Source organism: Hibiscus syriacus, unplaced genomic scaffold, assembly GCF_006381635.1.
Source record: "Hibiscus syriacus cultivar Baekdansim isolate YM2019G1 unplaced genomic scaffold, ASM638163v2 tig00110937_pilon, whole genome shotgun sequence".
In the NCBI taxonomy this organism is placed as follows: domain Eukaryota; kingdom Viridiplantae; phylum Streptophyta; class Magnoliopsida; order Malvales; family Malvaceae; genus Hibiscus; species Hibiscus syriacus.
The window spans coordinates 736,235-757,500 of NW_024062922.1; the positions used below are offsets into that span (position 1 = coordinate 736,235).

The window sequence follows — 21,266 nt, forward strand, 5'->3', positions numbered from 1 at the left end:
GTGTTCAGACAAATCAAACCAAAAGTTAAAAAGAGTTTTATTGGAGCAGCAGAAAGGCAGAGAGAGGGGCAATATAATTCATGGCAGTGAATTAGAGACCTGTGTGTCGGCAGCTTTGTTCGCTACTAATATCCTAAAATCATAGCATAACTAGTAGACCACACCCCACCCCACCCCACCCCACCCCACCCCACCCCATACCCATGCATGGCATTTGGCTTTGGCAAATCGATTTTGCCCCTCTTTGCTCATTGTCGTGTAACGAGAATAGAGCAAAGATCAATAGATGATCAAGTTTGTCCGGCCATTAGAACTTCAAAAGATTAATCCGCTTCTCTATTACTTCAGGATAAGCAAGACTTGAAAAATCTTCGAATGACGGGTCTGCTCCCTATTCTTTCAGGGAGTATAAGACTCAAACAATCTTCAACAAACGGGTCTGCTCCCTATTCCTTCAGAGAGTATAAGACTCGATCTTCAATAAACGTATCCGCTCCCTATTCATTCAGAGAGTATAGGACTCGAACAATCTTCAACAAACGGGTCCGCTCCCTATTCGTTCAGGGAGTATAGAACTCGAACATCTTCTTCTTACGGGTTCGCTCACTCTTTCTCTAGGGAGTATGGAACTCGAACATCTTCTTCTTACGGGTTCGCTCCCTCTTTCTCTAGGGAGTATGGAACTCGAACATCTCCTTCTTAGTGGTTCGCTCCCTCTTTCTCTAGGGAGTATGGAACTCAAACATCTCCTTCTTACGGGTTCGCTCCCTCTTTCTCTAGGGAGTATGGAACTCGAACATCTTCTTCTTACTGGTTTGCTCCCTCTTTCTCTAGGGAGTATGGAACTCGAACATCTTCTTCTTACTGGTTCGCTCCCTCTTTCTCTAGGGAGTATGGAACTCAAACATATTCTTCTTACAGGTTCGTTCCCTCTTTCTCTAGGGAGTATGGAACTCAAACATATTCTTCTTACATGTTCGCTCCCTCTTTCTCTAGGGAATATGGAACTCAAACATATTCTTCTTACAGGTTCGCTCCCTCTTTCTCTAGGGAGTATTGAACTCAAACATATTCTTCTTACAGGTTCGCTCCCTCTTTCTCTAGGGAGTATGGAACTCGAACATCTTCTTCTGCTTTACTACTTTCTTGTGAAGACTTCTAGATGATTTGCTTCACTACTCTCTCGTGAAGACTTATGTTTGATTTGCTTCGAAGGTCGAACCTGAAAATCAAACATTATCAATCATTAATGTGTGCTTGAAAATTTGAAAATAATTATACTCAAAAATTTAGAATTTAAGAGAATCTTTTTGAATTCATTTCTCTTGTGAGAACTTGTCTCGCCGCAACTAAATGCGAGAGTCTTCCTTGACTTGACTGTCATTTGAACCCCTCCCTTCCTGGGACATTGAATCGGTTAATAACTCCTCGCGCGCGTTTCTTTTTCTTTGTACTCAAGAAATTTTGCTTTTTCTCCTACATCTGATAGTCTGATGGTTTGCTCCAACACTCTTCCGAGAAGGTTTAAAAATGATATGCTTCACTACTCTTCGATGAAGGCTTAAGATGGTTTGCTTCACTACTCTTTAGTGAAGGCTCAAAATGGATTTGCTTCACTACTTTTTGGTGAAGACTTGGCTTTGCCCCAATCTTCTGTGTACAAGTCACTTTAATCGAGTGATTTCTCTTTTCATACGCGAACATCTCTGTTTTTCTTCTATATCTGATGGTTATCACTTTAGAGTAATGCTTCTTCTGTGGATTAGACCTCTCAATTCTTCAAGGTATGCCTCTCTAAACGTGATTTCTTGCGTTTGAGGTTTGAAATCTTCTTTCGACTTGTCGGGCTTCTGACATCATACATCTTCTCTTTTCACTGGAAGATCTGTCAAAACCATGTGTTTATGCATGAAACACGAACACAAATGCAATTAAATGTATTAGTGTAATGCATTTTCTTTTATGCAAATGATGTTCTCATGAATGCATAAATGCCGATTCCATCTTCATTTGACTTCAAAGTGGTGAACTTAGTCTTCTTATACTTGATCATTCCTTTCCAGGATCTTCTTTATATACCCGTGTAGCAACTCATAGTTTCCAACTTACATTTTTGACGAGCCCTCTGATCTTCTTCTATCTCCTTGTCATCTTTGTTATCTATCTTTATTTCAGAGAAAGTGTTTTCTCTCTCTACTTCTCGCTATGGTCAGAAGCATGATTGTGTTGCCCCGTTTTTGGAGACTATGTACATGACTACCAAACTCCGCCAAGATTAAAGGGATAGCTGTGTCTGTTCTGATTTGACTCTTGAAACATGACGCCAAGAGGACCCATCCAAATTTCTTTTCATCACATCATTTCTCATTTTAACCTTGGAGTTGCGTAAGACAACCTTCATCTTGGATAATGGAAACAACACATGATCTCAACATTGATTTCACATCATATTTACTGGCTCGTAAAATATTTAACACATTCATCTTTTCCTGTGGCTTCTGCCCATATCTTTCAATTGGAGAAGCTTTTTACAAAGCGCTTAGAGTTTTTTTGCATGGTATTACAAGGATACCAAAACTCAATGGAGATTAAGATGGGATATTTTGGCTCGCCAACATTAATGCATGTGAAATCACTGGAATAATGCAATGATGATGGACAAAATGATCATATATGGTAAACTCCACTGTCACTGTTTCACCATTTTCATTCTTCATACATTTTTATCCCCTTGGAACCATTTTTCCATTCAATGATCATTCCACATGTCTTCATTGGCTTTTAAAGATGCCCCACAATAATACCTTTAGCTGGAACAAGCCTTCAAAATGCCCCAACATTTCAAGTTGTAAGACTCACTCTCAACGTCCTCTTGGTCTGAATCTTATCATTTCATCATGATGTGAGTTCAGTCATGCCCCAATATTATCTTTTACTGGTACGGGTCTTCAAAATGCCCCAAAACCTCAAATTATAAGGCTTATTCTCAATGCATTCTTCGTCCGAATCATGTCATCTCAAAATGATGGGGGTTCAGTCATGCCCCAATATGGGTATTCACGGCTCCCTTCGTACCAAAATCTCTTGACTTTGAATGCTCAAATTCTAGTGCCGCTACACAACAGTATAACCGAATATCTTGAGGGATTCTCTTCATGTTGCCCTAAACACTTAATAAGTGATCAATTCTTCTAAAAAAATGTCTTGTGCTTTTATACAAGTCGTAAAATGTGCCTCTTCTGAATGATGATATCATCTTCTTCTTGATGGGTTACTGACAACGTCACAAGGAAACGTTACAAGCTCCATTCCTTAGTCCTTCTGATTTCTCAGACTATTTGCTTTCAACACTGTGGAATGCTTCATGTTCTGGCATCGCTTATTCTTTCTTCAATGGAGGCAAAAAGAGCCTCGTCAACCTCAAGGACTTTTCACATTTAAGACTATCCTGTTTGAAAATATTTTTCCCTTTTCTCTTATTTTAAGGATCAAAGAATGAAATAATTTTGTAAAACACTGCCCCTTAATTCAGGCTCACAATTGAATCAAATCATAAACAATAGTTCACAGAATATCAAAAGAATCAATAGCTCTTTAATATTTTCAGGGTTATAGCTCTTTGACAAGTGTCAAAATTGAGGGGGTGGTTTCAGGTTGGCTTACTATTTTCTAAGGTTTCAACCACCGAAATATCATTTCCTTCTCAGTCATCGTGAATATTGCAATATGCCCTTCTTTTTTTTGGCTTGGTATTTTAATCGGATGCGGACAAAATGACGCAACTAGCATAATCCATTACTGGACTTTCTAGAACACTTCCATTTCAGTTCTCTGAAATCTTTCATTTGTTCAAGCCTCGTAGACTCCTCTAACCAAGGCAGTGCAGAAATATCGATCTAAAAATAAAATTTCTGAGTGCACGTGTGAAATTGACTATAACAGGTGTTCCTTATCTCCCTTAGTCCATTTTTGCCGTCACTCCTTATTTATAAAATTGATTTAATTTGCCATTGTCTGGCTAGCTGAAATTAGCTTTATTGTAATTTCCCTTTATCGGGCTAGCTGAAGGATTCATCTCATCACAAAGTCTTTGACTTGACAATCACAGTGGAGCATACACCAAATTGCCAAGTACCCGATTAAGGTCATGGTTTGAATATAATCTATTCATAAAGTCAGGGCTTTCGAGTTTCCTCTATAACCAATTGCTTTAGCGGAATAGCTCAGCTTTATTGTATACATATAATATAATCATCTTTATCAGGGTAGCTGAATTCTATCCATAAAGCCGAGGCTTTTAACCAATTGCTCTAGAGGGACACCTCAAGCTTTATTATATACATATACTATTATAATCTGGGTATACGGATCCAATTTCTTAAGCTTGTCAAGAAGAACCTGTCATAGTCTAGGTGTTGTTGAAAGTCAAAAAATTTTATCGTTAGAGTTTAATTCCCAAGCAACTGACCTAAACTAGACTCATCTACTCGACTATTCCATCCGTAAAGATCATAATCATCATCGAACGTCGTCAACAAAAGTATGGTCTAGATAGTTTTGTAATGTCATACGCAAAAGATGCCCCATGTTGTCCGCTCCTATGCATATCTGAATACTAAGCCTATGGTTCATTCTATTATGATAGAAAAAGGCTATATCGGTCCCTGCAATAAAAAGGTATGGTGTTCAATTGTATCTTCTGGGGATAAAGTCAAGGTCCTTGTTTTATCATGTTTCAACCTTATCATTTTGTCAAAAACTTATAACTCTAACCATTAAAGAGCTTTTAATTCAATTGATATTCGAAGAATTTCAAATTATGGATTTGATTCAATGATCACCATTCTTAAAGTAACATGAGTTCATTTAAATATCATTATATATATAAAAAAACTGAGAAATGATGAAAAACAAGTTCAAACATGATGTTGCAAATGGGAAACGCGATTGTGGTGGAGCACAACCTTCACTTGTTCAACCAAAAGGCCCTACTTTCCCTAGAATGGCGGGTGCCCCGTTGGATTAGGGTTTTTATCCGCATTCTCTCCCCATATCTCGATCATTTCTTGTGTCAGGACTCCTTTATCAACGAGATTTTCTATCTCTTCCATCAACGGTATGCACTTGTCAGTGGGATGACCTAATGCCCCCATATGAAAATCACAAGCACTATTCGGGTCGTAGCCATAAGCGGATGGGCTAGTCTTCATTCTTAATGGCCTTGGAGTGAGGCACTGATTCTTGATTAAAGGGGATAACAAGTCGGAAATGGGCACTTGAAAAACCTTGAGGGTCGTATTTTCCCAAGACATCTTCTACGGCCAGTCTCAGACTACCTCTTCTTTAACTTTCTTCTTGTTACTTCCCACTTCTATCTTCTTTTTTAGCATCAAAGAGGTCTCAAGAGTTGAGTCTTTTATCTCTGTTTCACATATCTCGCTTTCCTTGATTTTATTTTTCTCCTTTTCAACACTCTCTTTGGTATGTACTTCACTTGTTTCAACCCCATCAACTTTATTCTGGCGATTAATTTTCAACTGTTGAGCATCCACCTCTATAACTCCATGAGCCAAAAGATCTCGAACCTGTCGCTTGAAGTTGCTATAATTCTCGATGGAGTGTCCTCGGGCTCCAATATGATATTCACAAGTAACATCCTCATTATACCAACTCGGATAAGGGGGCAGCAAAGGCTTGGCCAGACGTGGGACAATCAGTTGGGCTTGGAGCAACTTTGGATATATCTGGCTATATGAAAACTCTTTTGATCCCACTTTCTCCTTGCCGTTATTATGATCATATTGAAGACCTTGTGACTGATCACTGGAACATTCGCTTTGAAGGTTTAACTTTTGACCAACATCTTGGGAGAGACATTGATTTGCAAATCTCCCTTCATCGATAAGTTTTGAACTTCCGGGGAGTTTAGGTTTTCCATTTTCAAAGCATAACAACCCTTCCGTGATGAAGTTTTGAACTTTAAATCTCATGATCGTACAATCTTCTATAGAGTGGCTAAACTCATGAGAATGATAACCGCATGATTTTTTGACACCTTGCCAATTTGGACGCAAATAAGTATTGTACCTCGGAGGAAAAGGCTTTAGAAGCCCACTTTCAAAGAGAAAGGGTAACAAATCAGAATATGAGATTGGAATCGGAACCATAGATGTCCTCTTCTTCTTCTTTCTATTATTTTTGGCCTTCTTTACTGACACTTGAACTTCCTCTATGCCTCTTTTCTTTGAGTCCGGTTCCACTTTCGTATTAGAAGTTCCACCCTTAACTTCTGCTTTTCCCAGTATGATCTCCGTAGCATCTTCTGGAATCTTATTTGATTTTTGGAGTTGACTTGAATTACCACATCCCATAATAGGTTCTTGATCAGTTGCTATCATCACATTGGCTGCACCACTAACATTCAGATTCTCACCCAAAGTCTTCATCTGTTCTTGATCATTTGCTATCATCACATTGGTTGCACCACTAACATTCAGATTCTCACCCGAAGTCTTCATATTTTCTTGTGTAATAGGGTCATCTGATTATTTCTCCCCATATATCACTGTAATCATCATGCTCATCAACTTGGACATCTGTCCCCTGGATTCAACTTGGAACTTCCTTACTTCATCAATTATTTCTTGTTGGGTCCTTACAAGCTGTTCTTGAATTCTCTCGATCTTACTAACTCGTGCTAAGATCTCATTCATTGTTGTCTCTCTTTCTAGAAACACGTCTCAGAGTAACTTCAATTTGCTTCCAGAGCTTCTGTCACAGTATCTTTCATGAGTTACTCTCACATTTTCATGATTGATGCGTGTAAAAATGCTTAAATTAAAGCGATGCGAATGCAAATGTGGGTGCAAAATGCAAATGCAAAAGGTGTTAATTCCAAAAGTGACCACTATAGAACAACCTTCATTTAGACAACAAGATTTCATTACACCATGTGATCAAAATACAATTGTGACTCGTCATCTCTTCATTTCCTTGAGTCGTACTCTTCATGAAATCTGGCATTGCACCTCCAAAATTATCGGCGTACTTTATTGTCTTTGATGAAGTCGAACGTCCTTAAATTGAATCTTGGGATCTCTATCTTCACTTTCAATGCAAAATAGTCTTCATGTCTTTTTGAAGCGTCTTCTCGTCCTTGGTATTACTGCATCTATCTCCTGAGGGAACATCTTCGTCCTTCGCTCATTTGAAAAGAGTCTTCGATCGACTTCTAACTTTATTCATCGGATGTCTTTCTTCATGAATCGCTTGAATGTCTTTGGATCTCCCGATTTTGACTACATGGCTAAGAGTTTCTCGTCCCATATGACCAGCCTTCTTATTAGTCAATCACTTGCGAATTAACACCTTTGAATGACATGAAATACAAATGCAAATATAATAACTCCAAAACAAAATAGTCATAAACAATCAATGGGTTAATACACATAAACAACAAAATGATGAGTATCGTAACAAATAAAACCTATCCTCACATGCTGACTACCCAATCATGCTTAGTAGATCCTACCCAACATGATATCTACCCTCATGCTTTGTTATTCACAAAAATTCCTAACCGCATTATATCTACTTCGCATGCTTTGTTCGAGAAAAATAAACCTAACCGCATGATTTCTAGTTTGCATACATTTATTCAAAAAGCGAAAATAAATGACTCGAAAACTTTTCCTTGTGTACACTCCTCACGGAACTCTTAATGTTCGGGTTAGGCTCAACCTAAGTTCAAGCTCTATGTTCACTACATGCTGAGTTCGGTTCTAAAGCATTAGGTTCTCGAATTGTCCTTGCCGGTGCCCCCTTGGGCTGCCGAACCCTCAATCCTAGCCCATCACAGGCTTTAGGGATCGAGTTCAACTTCGAGGGAACACACCTCCCTATGTCCATGCGGAGGTGAATACCATCACGAGGACCATAAGGCGTGAGCTCCAGGAGTGATCCACTATCCCATGCGGAGGTGAAAACCACACGAGGGAGTAGTCTCTCATTCCTACTTAAATAGGACGGAGCGGGGTTTTAGCTCATGTTATGCCAATGCAACTGTGCAGTGTGTGAGGAAAAGCGAAAATAAAACATATATTCACAAAACACTCAAAAGATCAATCCTCTTTCAACACATAATTAATCTGAAACCATTAACAAACAGATCAGTACAACTATTTATTGATTAATCAAATCAAAATCAAACGGGGATCAAAAAGCAAATTAGAGCGAATTTATAACTTTCAATTGCAAAGACAATCAATTAACCGACTATAGGCCTGACTCTCTAAAAAAAAGTCCCCAGCAGAGTCGCCAAGCTATCGAAACGATTTTTTTCTTAAAAGGTGAAAAGGGGTGATTTAATTTTTAAGTTACCTCTTTTTAATTTAAAAACAAATGCGATTTAAAAGGCCTCTCGTTTCGAAAAATTTTGGATTTCCTTTACGATCGAAAAATACGGTTCAAAGAGTCGCCACCAATCCTTGATTAGGGTGTGATTGGGCACCCAAAAATGTTTTGTCATTTTAAATGAAAACTAATTTTAATTAAAACAACAAATTAAAGTCTGCGTTACCAAAATCCGAGTTCGGGAGTCGGTTACGTGTGGGGAAGGATTAGCACCCCCACAACGCCCTAAATCGGTACCTAGTCGATTAATTAACGTCTTTGCAATGAACTTTACAAATTCGAATTTATTTTGATTTTTGATCCCGTAAGACAACAAAAAAGTGAATTTTACAATACTAAAAAACACTCAAATAAATTAAATTAAAATTACCGAATCATTTTAGAAAGATAAAGAATATTCGATTATTTACAAATATCGAGACCAGATCTTAAAGATATAACAACATTTTCTCGATATATTTAAATAAACGAACATTTCTTTTTCTCTCGTTTCCAAATTTTAGATGACGAATCAATTTTTTTGTTTCACTTTCGGGATACACTTTTATTTTAAAATCATTAAAAGCGGACCTCAAATCAGTTATGACTGCCCACTTAAAACAATTTTAAATTAAAAATATATTACCCTTAATCCAATTATAAATATGTCGAGTTATGCAAGTGAGGCTATCATGCAAATTATGCAAAAATGATGTCAAGTAAAAATTAATTAAACATACGATTAAAATAAATGAGTAAATAAATCTAAAGCTAAAATTACTATTAAACAAAGACCACAAAAAAAACTATCAATGCATTACATATACCAAGATCAACATAAAACTGAGACCACCTGTAAAACTAAAATGAAAACCGAGAAAATGTTATGCCAAATATGCAACATCACATAAACTTAAAATAACATGCCCACATGACTAAAATGTGACATGCAAAAACCTTAAAGTCTAATATCTAAACAACATAAATTAAACAAATCAATATTTAGGACGAAAATTAAATGAACATAAAATAAATAGACATAATTAGATACATGCAAACTTCTAACTAGGGACTAAAATGTAACATGCGAAAATTAATAGTTTAATGTCTAAAACGGCAAAGATTAAATACAAGAATACTTAGGGCTAAAATTAGATGCGGGTAAAATAAAGAGACAAAACTATAAACATGCAAATGTTGATTTATGGACTAAAACGAACATGCAACAATTCAGAAGTTAAATGTCTAAAATAACAAAAACTAAATAATATAACATTTGGGACTGAAAATTAAAACGCATAAGATAAAGATGCAAAATTGGAAATAGGAAAACATTCGGTTTGGGGACCAAAATGAAAATAAATACAAAAACTATAGGGATTAAATGACACTCTAAGGACTCAGTGGCTAAAAGCTAATTAACCCTAAAGTTTTAACATATAACCTAAATAACAAACCTAACCTAACTCTAAACTAAACAACCCAGCCGTTCCTCTCATCTTCTCTATTCTTACTCTACTCAACTAACAGAAATGGTGACCACCATGCCTAAAATCCCTTCGATTGAGAGCCACGAACGCTCGGCCAAGGTAAGCTCTCTCTCTCTCTTTCGTTCTTTACTGTTTTGATTAAAGAAAGAAAATATTTTTATTAAGACTAACGTCAATCCCTTTTATTTTATTTTATTTTTAATTCGAATGAAAAACAGAAACAAAAAGAAACAAAAATTCCCTAAAATCAGATTTAGAAACTACCTTGTAACTTGATTTTGATTTTGTTTATCTTATATTTTCCTTATTAAGCCAAGCTAATCCAACTAAATTAGTCTTGCCTTCAAAATTTGGAAATCAGAAAACTTTATTTCTTTACCCTGTCGAGCAATCATCATAAGCTTTGTTTGCACCCGCATGTACACGTTTCCAATTCTTTGTGGAGTTTCTGAACTTCGTTTTGAAGGCCTTTAATATGCTACACAGCCAAGTCCAGCATATCTGAATAGCTCGTTTGCTTGTCTATGTTAGGAACAAGCTCTTGTAATTTCTTCAGTTTCCCACTTATTCTTGTTCTTCTCTCCTTTGTTTTCTGCTGCTCTCAAAAGGATCAATTACATGAATCCCTTTTACACACACTGTTTGATCTTTTTAATCTCAAAAAAATATTGTTTACACTGTTTTTATCCGTTGCTTTTCTGTGTAAAACGAATGAAAAGGAAAAAAAATCTTTTGTGCCTCCTCTCTTGTGCGTAGCCTCCCCCCTTTTCTCCTTTTCTTTTTTTGTCTTCCTTTTCCAGTCGTTAATCCTAAAAACTGAACTCTTTACAGTTTATTTCCCCCAAAATACTCTTCAAGTCGTGCCCCCACTTACAAACTGTTTCCATCAGTTTTTACCCTTTTTTTCCCATAACAGTTTGCCTCATTGCTTCTTACTTGGCTCCCAAAAAATCTGACTTGGTTATTTGCTGCAGTTATAGGCGAAACGGTTGAAGAGAGACAACTGGGTGTTGCAAACTGTTATATTTATTTTAGTCCTGCAATCCACTTTGAATCTTGTATTGGACCCTGGACAAAAACGAGCATCTACAGATTTTTTTCTCTTTAACTTTTTTATGTGTAGTTTTTAAAGGTGAGCATATCAACCAAGCAAATGAGATTTTTTAGTATGACTATGACCCACTAATATTTTAGAAAAATGGTTGGATGAGATTGAGAACATGTCTGGATCTATCAGATGCAAAGAAGCCTTGGATATTGTGAACGAGAAGACAAAGACAGAGACCCATCATGGTGCACAACAATGGCATCCAAGAGCGGTTTTGCAAGCCAATACTAGTGGAAAAGCATGCACTTGAACATTCATATACGCCAACAGACATGACATGGTAACCATTTCCAAACAGGATATGATGTCTGACTTTTCCATAACAGAAATGTCATCAAGTCAACAGAGCACGGAGGTCAATATGTCAACCACTAGAAGTAGGGATGGAAGATGGTGGGTGGGGTAGTGGATATGTAGATGCAAATAGATAATTTGTCTATTTTACCGTATTAAATATTCATATTGTGCCCATTATCTCCTTCATCTAAGACACGTAATTTGCAGAATCAAAAATAGAACAGGAAAGAGAGTGAGGGCAAAATATTCCATATTTTTTGGTGATATCATCTCACTTTCTAATTCGGTGATGAGTTGATGGAAAGGGATGTAAGTTAGGGGAAGAGTCTGGTTTGCAGCTTCGGGTATTCCCATTGTTGGCATATATGACAATACTGATGGAGTTTGCATGTTACGGGTTGGAATTAAACTAGTGAATATCACTATCCTGCGGCTCAACGGTTCCTCCTCTCCCTCCCTAATGGTAATACAGACAAAGTTGCATGACAGGGTTGCAATGTGACTGCATTTCAAAATGTAAAGCCTGTTTTTGCTCAGGATGTATGTTTTGTACTTCTTTCCGTTACTGAAACACCGATGACATGTAAAACGCAATAAAATGAATTATCCTCAAACTATATATGCTTTTCTAAACAAAATGAAAAAAAAAAGTGTATTAATGAAGAAACATTTTTGAATATCCTAGTGTTGGACAGACATTCCCATTTCCGAATCTCGTCCGGTTCTTGAAAATTATCTTTCTTACACTGAATCAGAAGCATAGTTGAAAGAGGCACAAAGCTGATGATGGTAACGTTAAATCTGCAGTATACTTCATCATATCATGTATGGACAAGTTTGGATTAGATAGAAATACATTTAAAATGTGATTATGGTCATTTTTGTCCAACACGAATCAATTCCGTATGGTGTTACTGCAATGATTCATATCTGTTTATAGCCTAGTTATGAGCTGAGGGTGAATATATAAAAGAAAACTGCAGTTCACTTAAAATTGGGGTTTTATTGGTTTATGTTGAAAGAAGACGATGACCAATGATACATGAATGCACTCTAAAAAAAAACTTTATAAACCAAGATTCCCCAGCCTTGATCTTCCAAAGCAGGATAGCTGATAAACTGTCTCAAAAATGCTGTTGCTAATATCTGGTTCCGAGTAACATGACCGCATATAGACAGAAGCAAATTCAGGAGTAGAAAAACTAGTCAGTATTCTCATTGCACCGAAAAGCAGGCTCAACCGTTACACATCCATAACTGAATGAGATTGTCTCTGTGTGGGGCTTACACTCCCACCACGGTTTATTTTGAGTGCATCCAAATCTTTTTGTATCTCCATGGACATTGCACTGTCCACACTCCCTGAAGATAGCTTCTTATGTGCTTTCTGCAAATGAAGCTTGAGTGAACTACTGCTCAACCCAGCATTCTTCCCACAAATCGGACAAACTTTCATCATTGGTTTTCGTTGATGCCAATCCATTGAAACCTTTCCATGCAGTTTCCGATCAAGATACAATAATATCCTTGCAAACCCATCATTTGGTTGGGCTCGACGATGAGCTCGCTTGAAGGAATTCCATGCTTCTAATATAATTAAGTTCCTGCCCACAATAGCAATAACATTTCATTCAATTGGAAAAAAAGAACCTCCTCCGATTTATCGATACTGGAGGTTCTTTAGCAACAATATAGCCTTCTATCAAGCTATAATTCTGTAAAATGCAAAGCATGAAATATTCTTACTTCTGAAGCATCAGGTATGCAATCACTACTGTGGCACTCCTACTTTTCCCTTCAAAGCAATGAACTAAGATTCTTCCACCTATTTGTTCAACGTGATCAATAAAATCACAAACTTCTTCAAAGATACTGCTGATGTTTGAATCTTCATTGTCATATATCTGTTCCAATAAGGCACAATCATATATGTTATGAAAGAAGTTTCCATTCAGGTAGCATCAGAGAGTTTTACATTCAACACTTCCATAGAACTGAGTCTAAGATGTGTACAAAGGCAAAATGGCCGTTACCACTTTCCATTGTCCGCTGCTGTTATATCCACGACCACCACTAATATTATCGTTCTATGCTTTTTGATTCATGTATCTTTGAACCGAAGGCCCAGTTATTTCAGTTTATGTTATCCAGCAGAGAAAATAAGCAAAAGTTAAGACGGGATTTCATGCAGATGCATTAAAAAAACCACACTTTCTTCATTTAGAACCAAACTAATAAAAATGTAGAAGGAAATATAGGTAGTTACGGAAAAGTTTTTGTACTCGAATAGGTCATGGTATTGGGAATCTGCTTGGCCAATTTCATTGGAGCACAGACACAATTCATGAGTAATTCCAAAATGCTGCAGTGTATAAGCAGATCTAGCGGCCAGTGCCCCACCAATGAAGAAGCTACCCGTTATTAAAAATGGCTTGTCCGTATTAGCAGCCTCAGATATCAATCCTATCCTCTCAAGAACATGCTCAAGCCTAACCTGTATGTTATAATAGCCAAAGAGACAATTAGCATATGGAGATGCAACCACAAACACTGAAGTAATGTTTTCTACCAACTGCATAGAAAGAAGGCCAAGAAGTTGAATGAGGGTATTACCTTCAATTCATAAGCATCGAAAACACTGTTATTATCACTTCCCTCAAAGAAACCCGAATTGAAATTGTTATCTTGGCAGAGTTTAACAGCGTCACTTTTAAGCATTTCATTCCATTGCTCCAGATATTTGCTTGATTCAGCATCAACCTAAGTGCAATAGTAGTTTAGGATGAAGCATTTCACATAAAAGTAAAAGTGAACTTTTAAAGAAAGTGAAAGCTCATTGTTGGGGGGAAGGAGAAAATTACAATAAAAGTATTTACCTTCAATAAGGTGTCAGAGCCGAAAGGAGACCGAAGCTTCCCATGATGTGACACGCAATTTTAAGAAGTGATAGAAGCATTCTTAAAATTCCACCTTATCCGTAGTCCATGTTAGGTGATTCAGTGCTGGCAATCCTGTCATCAATCCACTTGTTCAAGTCTTTACTGCCTACATTTCCAAAAACCAATGGACAAGGGAAGGATTGTTGGCACAAGGTATCAAAATAATCAGAGGTTGCTGGTGTTGCACCAGAAATGCTAGTGCTTGAATTGACAACTTCCAACAAATTGATTACAGAGATAGAAGCTCCTACAGAACCCTTCATTTCTTGACAACATCGTCAGCATGGATCTTGACAACCTCTCCAGCTCTTATATTTTTCCATTTCTTCATTTGAAATTACCCTGCCTGTAGAACTAACTCCTCTCGATTGTTATCAGCCAATCCTCATAACCATCTTTAATTGCCGTGACACAAAGCACAAACAAGAGTGGGAAAAGATAAACAGTTCTCCCAAAGACTGCTAGAGGTGAAAGTTGATTGAGAGCAGCAATAAGCCACTCGATGAAACTGAATGAAAAAATTCTTGGGCAAGAATGTTAAAAGGGTATACTTGGTAGTCCGAATCTCATTCATGGTGAGCTCATATTTGTCATTAGTTCTCCTAGGATCATTAATGTAGATCAACCTTGGATCTTCAGCATATGGGAGATTATCATCAAAATCCACAGTTTTATTGCGGATACCATGAGAGTTACTCAATTTTTTAGATAACAAAATGCACAATTTTATATAAATCGATTATGTTTGAAATAGAGTAACATTTACTTGGCCATTTCAAGAATCATCATGAGATGTTATTTAACTTCTATCGCTTTCAAGCAACTTTTAAGAATTGGGAACCAACTAGCAAAAGCATCAAGCAAACAAAGGTAGACACATAATGAATGATGATAAGTCATACTAAAGATTCTTGAACAAGAATAGCCTCAACTGTTGCAAAGCTCGTACTTCTATTATTTATTTTCCAGAAGCTTTAAGATTACAGATTGCAAGTGACTTTGAGCTATAAGAACCACAGGATTGAAAATAGTTTAACAAAAACAGCCTGTACAATGCGAAGTCATAGTGAAGTTTTTGAACAAAAATAGTCTCACTGTTTTGAAGCTCTAATTTTCTATTACTGCTTTCCCGGAAGCTGTGTTTATATATTACGCTTATGTTCATATTAACCACATAAACAGAGAAGTTATTTAATTTCCAAAGTAAATTTGGTATGATCGTTACCTTTGTATGCAAAATAGAGGCTCAAGATATTTGAATCCCAGCTGTGGTTCTCGGGAACATCCAGTTACAAACCTAAAAAGAATCTCATCTAATTATTATCCTCTCCCATGTTCATTATTCTTGAAGCTAACAATTGAAGTAGACTAAATAGATCACAGATGATGCAACTCCCTACAATTTTTTTTTGATTTTCTAGAGAAAAGCTTTTGAGGACTTCCCAAAACATATCAATGACATAATGGTACTGTTAAACAAATTAAGTAAAAATAAGGCTTTGAAAGCAAAGAATTGTCAATAATAATATAAGATAGAGCAATTAATCAATTCAGTAACAATTTACGCTCCTCAGTCCTTCCATTTCACTTAGATATTGGAATGAAATCATTACAGACCAACAAATAAGAGAGGAGGATAAGGTAAACAACTTACACTGTGATAACCACCCCCATAATTGGTGTTGCATCGAAGGTCATCAACATCCAAGCTATCAAGCGAACCCGATATCAGAAGCTGCAATGAAAAATAGATTTCAAGGATTTATAAAGCTCAAGATGGCATTGGCACGCAAGTGATAAATATTTACACTTTTGAAAGATAAGTACAAGTTTATCCACAGTGACTGTAAGAATACTTTTAGGACCCTAAATCATCAAAAGGAAATTATTCAGAATTCTAGTCATTGCCATTGCTGTTGAGGTGGCTTTTAAATCTTGGCCAGCTTCAAATGGTAACGCTTAGAAACATAGAGGAAAGCCATTGGAATCGGAGGAGGCGAAGGAAAATCCGCAGAACAGAGCAGAGCCTGGGTTCGTTTTGTGAAGGGTAAACCATAATCCCACATCCCTTACGAAAATAGAAGCAAATGATCCCACATCGGGGTGGAAATCAGTAAAAGAAAGGCACGGATTTCTTTAAAGGCATAAAAATTTTGAATAAAAAAATGGAAGAGCGGGTGGCCTGTAGCGGCTATATTGACAAAAATGTACAGCTTGGGAGAGCAGGTATGATAAAAGGGTTTAGGAAATCATTATTTTATGTCAAAAGGGGAATTTTCATTTGAGTTCACATCGTTCAACATTCCCATAGAGCTAAGATTGTTCACGGCTAATATTTTATATTTATAAAAAATGGTAGAACAATTATATATAATTGTCATGTTCCATAGTGTTGAAAAAACACAGTGATGTATTTCTCTTCCTTTGGTTCCCTTCTTTCCATGTAGCATGAGATCAATGTCTGTAAACATTTCTGTTCCTTTTCATGTTCCAGTTACAACATATAATTCGGTTATCAAACATGCCAACAAGATCATTATGCTTAAACATAATCAAGTTCCGGGCAAGCAAGCACACAATCATCATATCAGATCATTCTCCAAGAACAAGGTTAATCTCATTTTTCATGTTGTCTTTCCGTTTGTCATGGATGTTTGATGTCTAGTTGGTATTTAAACAGGTTTTCGAGGGTGGGTGCGAGCAGTTGAAAGGAACATTACAAAAAAGAATGCCTAGAATGAAGTTAAGGAATATTGCAACACAAGCAAAATACTTGAAGAACTAACTAAAGATCCACTATTGCATCTTAAGGATACAAAACATCCCAAGCTCACACGTAGGACTCCTTCCGCACCCAAACAACCACGGCCACCTTGACAATTCTTCAGTTCTGCAACCACATTGTCAAATAACAAGCTGATTAACATTATTATGGTCAAGCTATAGCCAGTTGGGGGAAACCAGGCTATTTTACTTCCAATGCAACTGCAATACCGAATTCCAAAGTTGTAATCAAGATATGAAACATAGATTTCGGTAATGAAGATAAACATGTTTCCCTAGCATGGCCAATTCAGAAACAGAAACTCAGAACTCAATATTCATATGAACTATGCAGTAGCAAATAACATAAAACTAAAAGCATGTTCTCATACAGCAGATCATTATTGTTCCTCCCAATGCTAAAATCCTAGATAATCAAGTATGGCTGTGTATGTAATACATTTGCAAAAGCTGAAATAGTTTCTATCCCAAGGATTGAGAGGTGTCAGCACGATTAAGACATTTTTTCCTGCATCTCCATGACACCTGAATACGAGTTGCTGCAAGGCTTCTCCAATATGGTGATTCATAACTGTAAAAATAACACTTTCATCAAATACATAATCAGCACCGTCACATATTACTCACAAAATGTCTCCAAATGACCTGAAGGGGAATGGATGTCTCTAATTTGAAAGCAAAATCTGTACAATCACTGCAACACTACTAGTAACAGTGTATATAATCACTGGCCCAACTACTAACACGACTGAACCAGGAAAACCAATTGTTTCATTAGTGATGCGGTCTAAGGCATTATTGAGAAGCATAGAAGCTGCTGAAATGAGAGAACCTAACGATTATATTGAACATATGTAATCACAAGTGTCGTACCCGTTTGGAGCTAAATTAGGACAGTGTGTACACATGGGATCAATGCTGAAACTTTTTCAGTCCAACAACTATATGATGCTATTGCAACTTTTTACAGACATTAAACACACCTATCATTATCAAACTTTGTTTGATTTGTAATCAAGGATCAGTGATAAATTTTACATATTCGTAATTATCAAACTTTGTAATCTTTTGTCTTAGTTGATTTTTTTATTTAACATATTCGTAGTGATCTTCTCTCATGATCTTTTACCCCTGTAATATAATATGTTTAGTAGATTAAACTATTGATCCCTGATTGCTTAGATGAATAGCAAGGTCTCTCAACACATCATGCTGAGTAACACATATTTCATAGTAACTGCAGAACGCATCTCCAGCCCTGCAGAATACAATTCCGAAAACTAAATTTTTAGCAATTCCAAAACTTTAAGTAACTAAAGCCACTCGAACTAAGTAACATATCTCAAGTCTCAAGTAACTAAAGCCAATTGAATTAAGTAACATACCGAGTATCTTTGACCAGAGTGAGTAGGTTCTTATCAGAAAGCTCCATAAGAATTGCAAAAGGTTCTTCTTCGTCAATATTATGGATTTCAACCCACATATTTACAAGAACATCAAGGGGGATTTTCTTATCTTCAGGAAAAGATCCCAAATCCAAGAAACACTGCTGAACTAAAAATCAAAGCGATGCAGCAAAAGAAAGCAGAGAAATTACAATTACCTGGGTTTTGTGAGAGTGGATTATCCATAACAAGATCGGGGGAATTTCTTGCTCCATCTTTTGGAACGTGTGGATCCACCAGCAGTTGCCTTCTCAAACCAGCATATATAAATGCTCATAAAACCAGAGATTTGAGACTACAACAGTTAGATTTTATTCTATAAAAAATGTAAAAATGGAAATAAAAACTCTCATAATTGATTATTGTAATTTAATTTTAAAAAATAATGTTTTTTTGAAACAATATGAACATGAAAAGAAGCTCAAAATTACATATTCTGACTCTAATTCTGGTTTTTTCTCCATATAAAATAAAAAGGAAGGTGACGGAAAAAACAAAAGGGTTACCTTCTGGGAGAATCAGCTGTTACTCTTCTGAGATCATCAATTAAAGAAGAAGGTAAAATTCCGAGTTTGATATGCCATCGGACGCCTCTGAAACTGGAAAAAGCACGATTTTCGGCCAGGGCGACACAGGACGACGAAGGCGTTACTTCCTTTACAATCCCTTTGCTCATTCCTTGCGATCAAAAACAACTAGACAAAAAGGTAAACCGTGTTACGCCTGGATTTGGGAGACCAAAATCATTGAAACAACAACAAAAAAGGGAATTATTAAAAGGGGTTTGGGGTTTAGAGCTGCACTAGAACAGCGACCGACGGTCTCCACACAAGTCAGTCCAAACATCCCACATCTTAACAGTTCCATCATATGCAGATGTTAGGACCCATTCACCAAACAACATAAAAACAAGAAAACAAACAACATTCAAAGAAGTTGATTTATGGAGATCAACACAATGTTTACACTTGCAGAGAACTTTTATGGAGGTTGCTTTAGGACAAGTGAAACATTTAAATTTCACAATTTCAGAAGTCAGTCCAATATAATTTTCATTTTACACAGTCAAAGAATGGAAAAAGAAAAACCATGAATGAAGGCACCTTGCAGAAATTAGATTTTATGGACTGCATTATATTGAAGCCTGAAGTTCAGCTAAACATTACTCAACAAAAGAAACATTCATTTACCATGTAGGTGCTCCAGCCATTAGCAGGAATTATGTTTTGAGAAGGAGAAACAACAACAGACATGTAGTTTTGGGTTTGTAAATGTGGGCCAGAAACAAACGGTGCCCTAGGTAATGACCATGTGGGTAATCCACCAGCATATGGCACACCTGTCGGTGGCAAAACTGATGATCCCGCAGGTCCGTTTACAGGTAAGCCAGCCCCAGGTGAAGCAGGATGGGGATGATGGAATTTGCAAGCAACTCCAAATTTACATGATCCGGTCCTCATGAAATAAGGACATGATTTTTCATCCTGATAAATATAAAGCTAGCATGAGACTACATAAGGTCAGGCGAGCACATCAAAGAAGAGAGAAAGAAATAACCTGACGCATAGGAAGACCAAGAATGTTAAATGTAACAGGTCCAGCTCCATTTCTGTCCTTCGGATGATGATATTTACATGTGGATCCATATTTGCAAGCTCCTGTCTTTTAAAAAGTAATGCAGAGGAGGTTAATGAAAACTTCTAAATTAAAAGCTTTCTACAACAAATGCTTTGTTAGTCTTGATAAAAAAAAACATATAAAACAAAAAACAGAAGACAGAGAGAGACAGCTTAAACATAATGTCTAAACAGTTTAACACTATATCAAACATATCAACGATGACCCTGAGCTACATCAATTTTCTTTAGAAAGAAAAAAGAGTTCTGCATCACTTCACCAGGTTAAAAGGAAACATTAGCACACTAGTTAGATTAAGAAGATCATAGTCCCTGCTGTCCCCTGGTAAAACATCATCATTGACACTACACCACGCAAAATAGAAACAACAGCAAAATGACGACTAGCACTATCAGAAAACTCCATGCCCACATATCATGTTAACAGTCTTGCACATGTACACAATATCATGCATGCTATGTATTCCACAGTTCAAGTGAACGATTATCCATGAAATATTAATTTCCCAAAAAATGTTCCTAATTAAATAACATCTATTTGCGTAAACAACCACATTAGGTGTCTTCCCTTTTCTCACAGAGAGTTAGATATATACCCCAGCAAAAAATAGCAACACAAACATCTACTGGAAAAGGCAAGTTAGATCATTGATCTTAAGTGAGAAAGTAATAATACGCCACAGTCTGCTATTAAGTTCAAATGCTTATGATTGGAAGTTAACCTGCAAAAGCTCCTTCGAATAGATCAATGAGATCTCTAAGTGCAAAAAAATCATTGCTTCTTCGAGATCCATGTCCTTTGTTTATTGACATACGAAATGCACAGTGAACATAAGGAAGCATCTTTCCTATTTTTTCTGATGCCCGTAACATGGTTCAAAGCTGGAACCTTTGAAAACAGGAAGGGATTAACTGCACTGACACAAAGCATGGGCTACAAAAGAGGGGGGAATTGTAGTGAAAACTCTTGGCTTGACCTTAACTGCTATCAAATAAACATTTGGGAGATTCAATTTTTCAATAAAAATTTCCTTTAAGTGAATACATTAATTCTAATATATATATATATATATATATATATATATATATATATATATATATAAGCACTGCACAACAGATCACTGTTAGAATAAAATGAGAATCTAAGCAGTTCATTTGATTATCCTTATTTTTAA

At 36.6% G+C, this 21,266-nt stretch overlaps 2 protein-coding genes and 2 long non-coding RNA genes across 4 annotated transcripts in view; 1 reads left to right on the forward strand and 3 right to left on the reverse strand.

The window, feature by feature from the left end:
• The first annotated feature begins 9,879 nt into the window (after positions 1-9,879).
• On the forward strand, positions 9,880-11,888 carry LOC120147336. Its single transcript, XR_005518280.1, has 3 exons — positions 9,880-9,980; positions 10,856-11,013; positions 11,119-11,888. It is a non-coding gene; the product is annotated as an uncharacterized LOC120147336 (long non-coding RNA).
• A 403-nt stretch (positions 11,889-12,291) lies between these two features.
• LOC120147318 (dual specificity protein phosphatase PHS1-like) lies at positions 12,292-14,488 on the reverse strand. The gene is made up of 5 exons (XM_039160719.1): positions 14,336-14,488; positions 13,900-14,046; positions 13,553-13,780; positions 13,033-13,190; positions 12,292-12,890 (listed from the first exon to the last, which is right to left on the reverse strand). Exons 1-5 carry the CDS (start codon positions 14,486-14,488, stop codon positions 12,530-12,532), a joined length of 1,047 nt encoding a protein of 348 aa, XP_039016650.1. The 3' UTR covers positions 12,292-12,529.
• A 2,343-nt stretch (positions 14,489-16,831) lies between these two features.
• LOC120147335 lies at positions 16,832-19,142 on the reverse strand. Its single transcript, XR_005518279.1, has 4 exons — positions 18,395-19,142; positions 17,449-18,267; positions 17,042-17,115; positions 16,832-16,957 (listed from the first exon to the last, which is right to left on the reverse strand). It is a non-coding gene; the product is annotated as an uncharacterized LOC120147335 (long non-coding RNA).
• A 443-nt stretch (positions 19,143-19,585) lies between these two features.
• LOC120147333 (zinc finger CCCH domain-containing protein 26-like) overlaps positions 19,586-21,266 on the reverse strand; it is a 1,882-nt gene continuing 201 nt past the window's right edge. The window contains exons 2-4 of the mRNA XM_039160733.1: positions 20,814-21,025; positions 20,012-20,116; positions 19,586-19,938 (exon numbers count right to left, since the gene is read on the reverse strand). Of these exons, the coding sequence (XP_039016664.1) occupies positions 19,621-19,938; positions 20,012-20,116; positions 20,814-20,885 (495 nt within the window). The 5' untranslated portion in view covers positions 20,886-21,025 and the 3' untranslated portion in view covers positions 19,586-19,620. The remainder of the gene's footprint in view (positions 19,939-20,011; positions 20,117-20,813; positions 21,026-21,266) is intronic.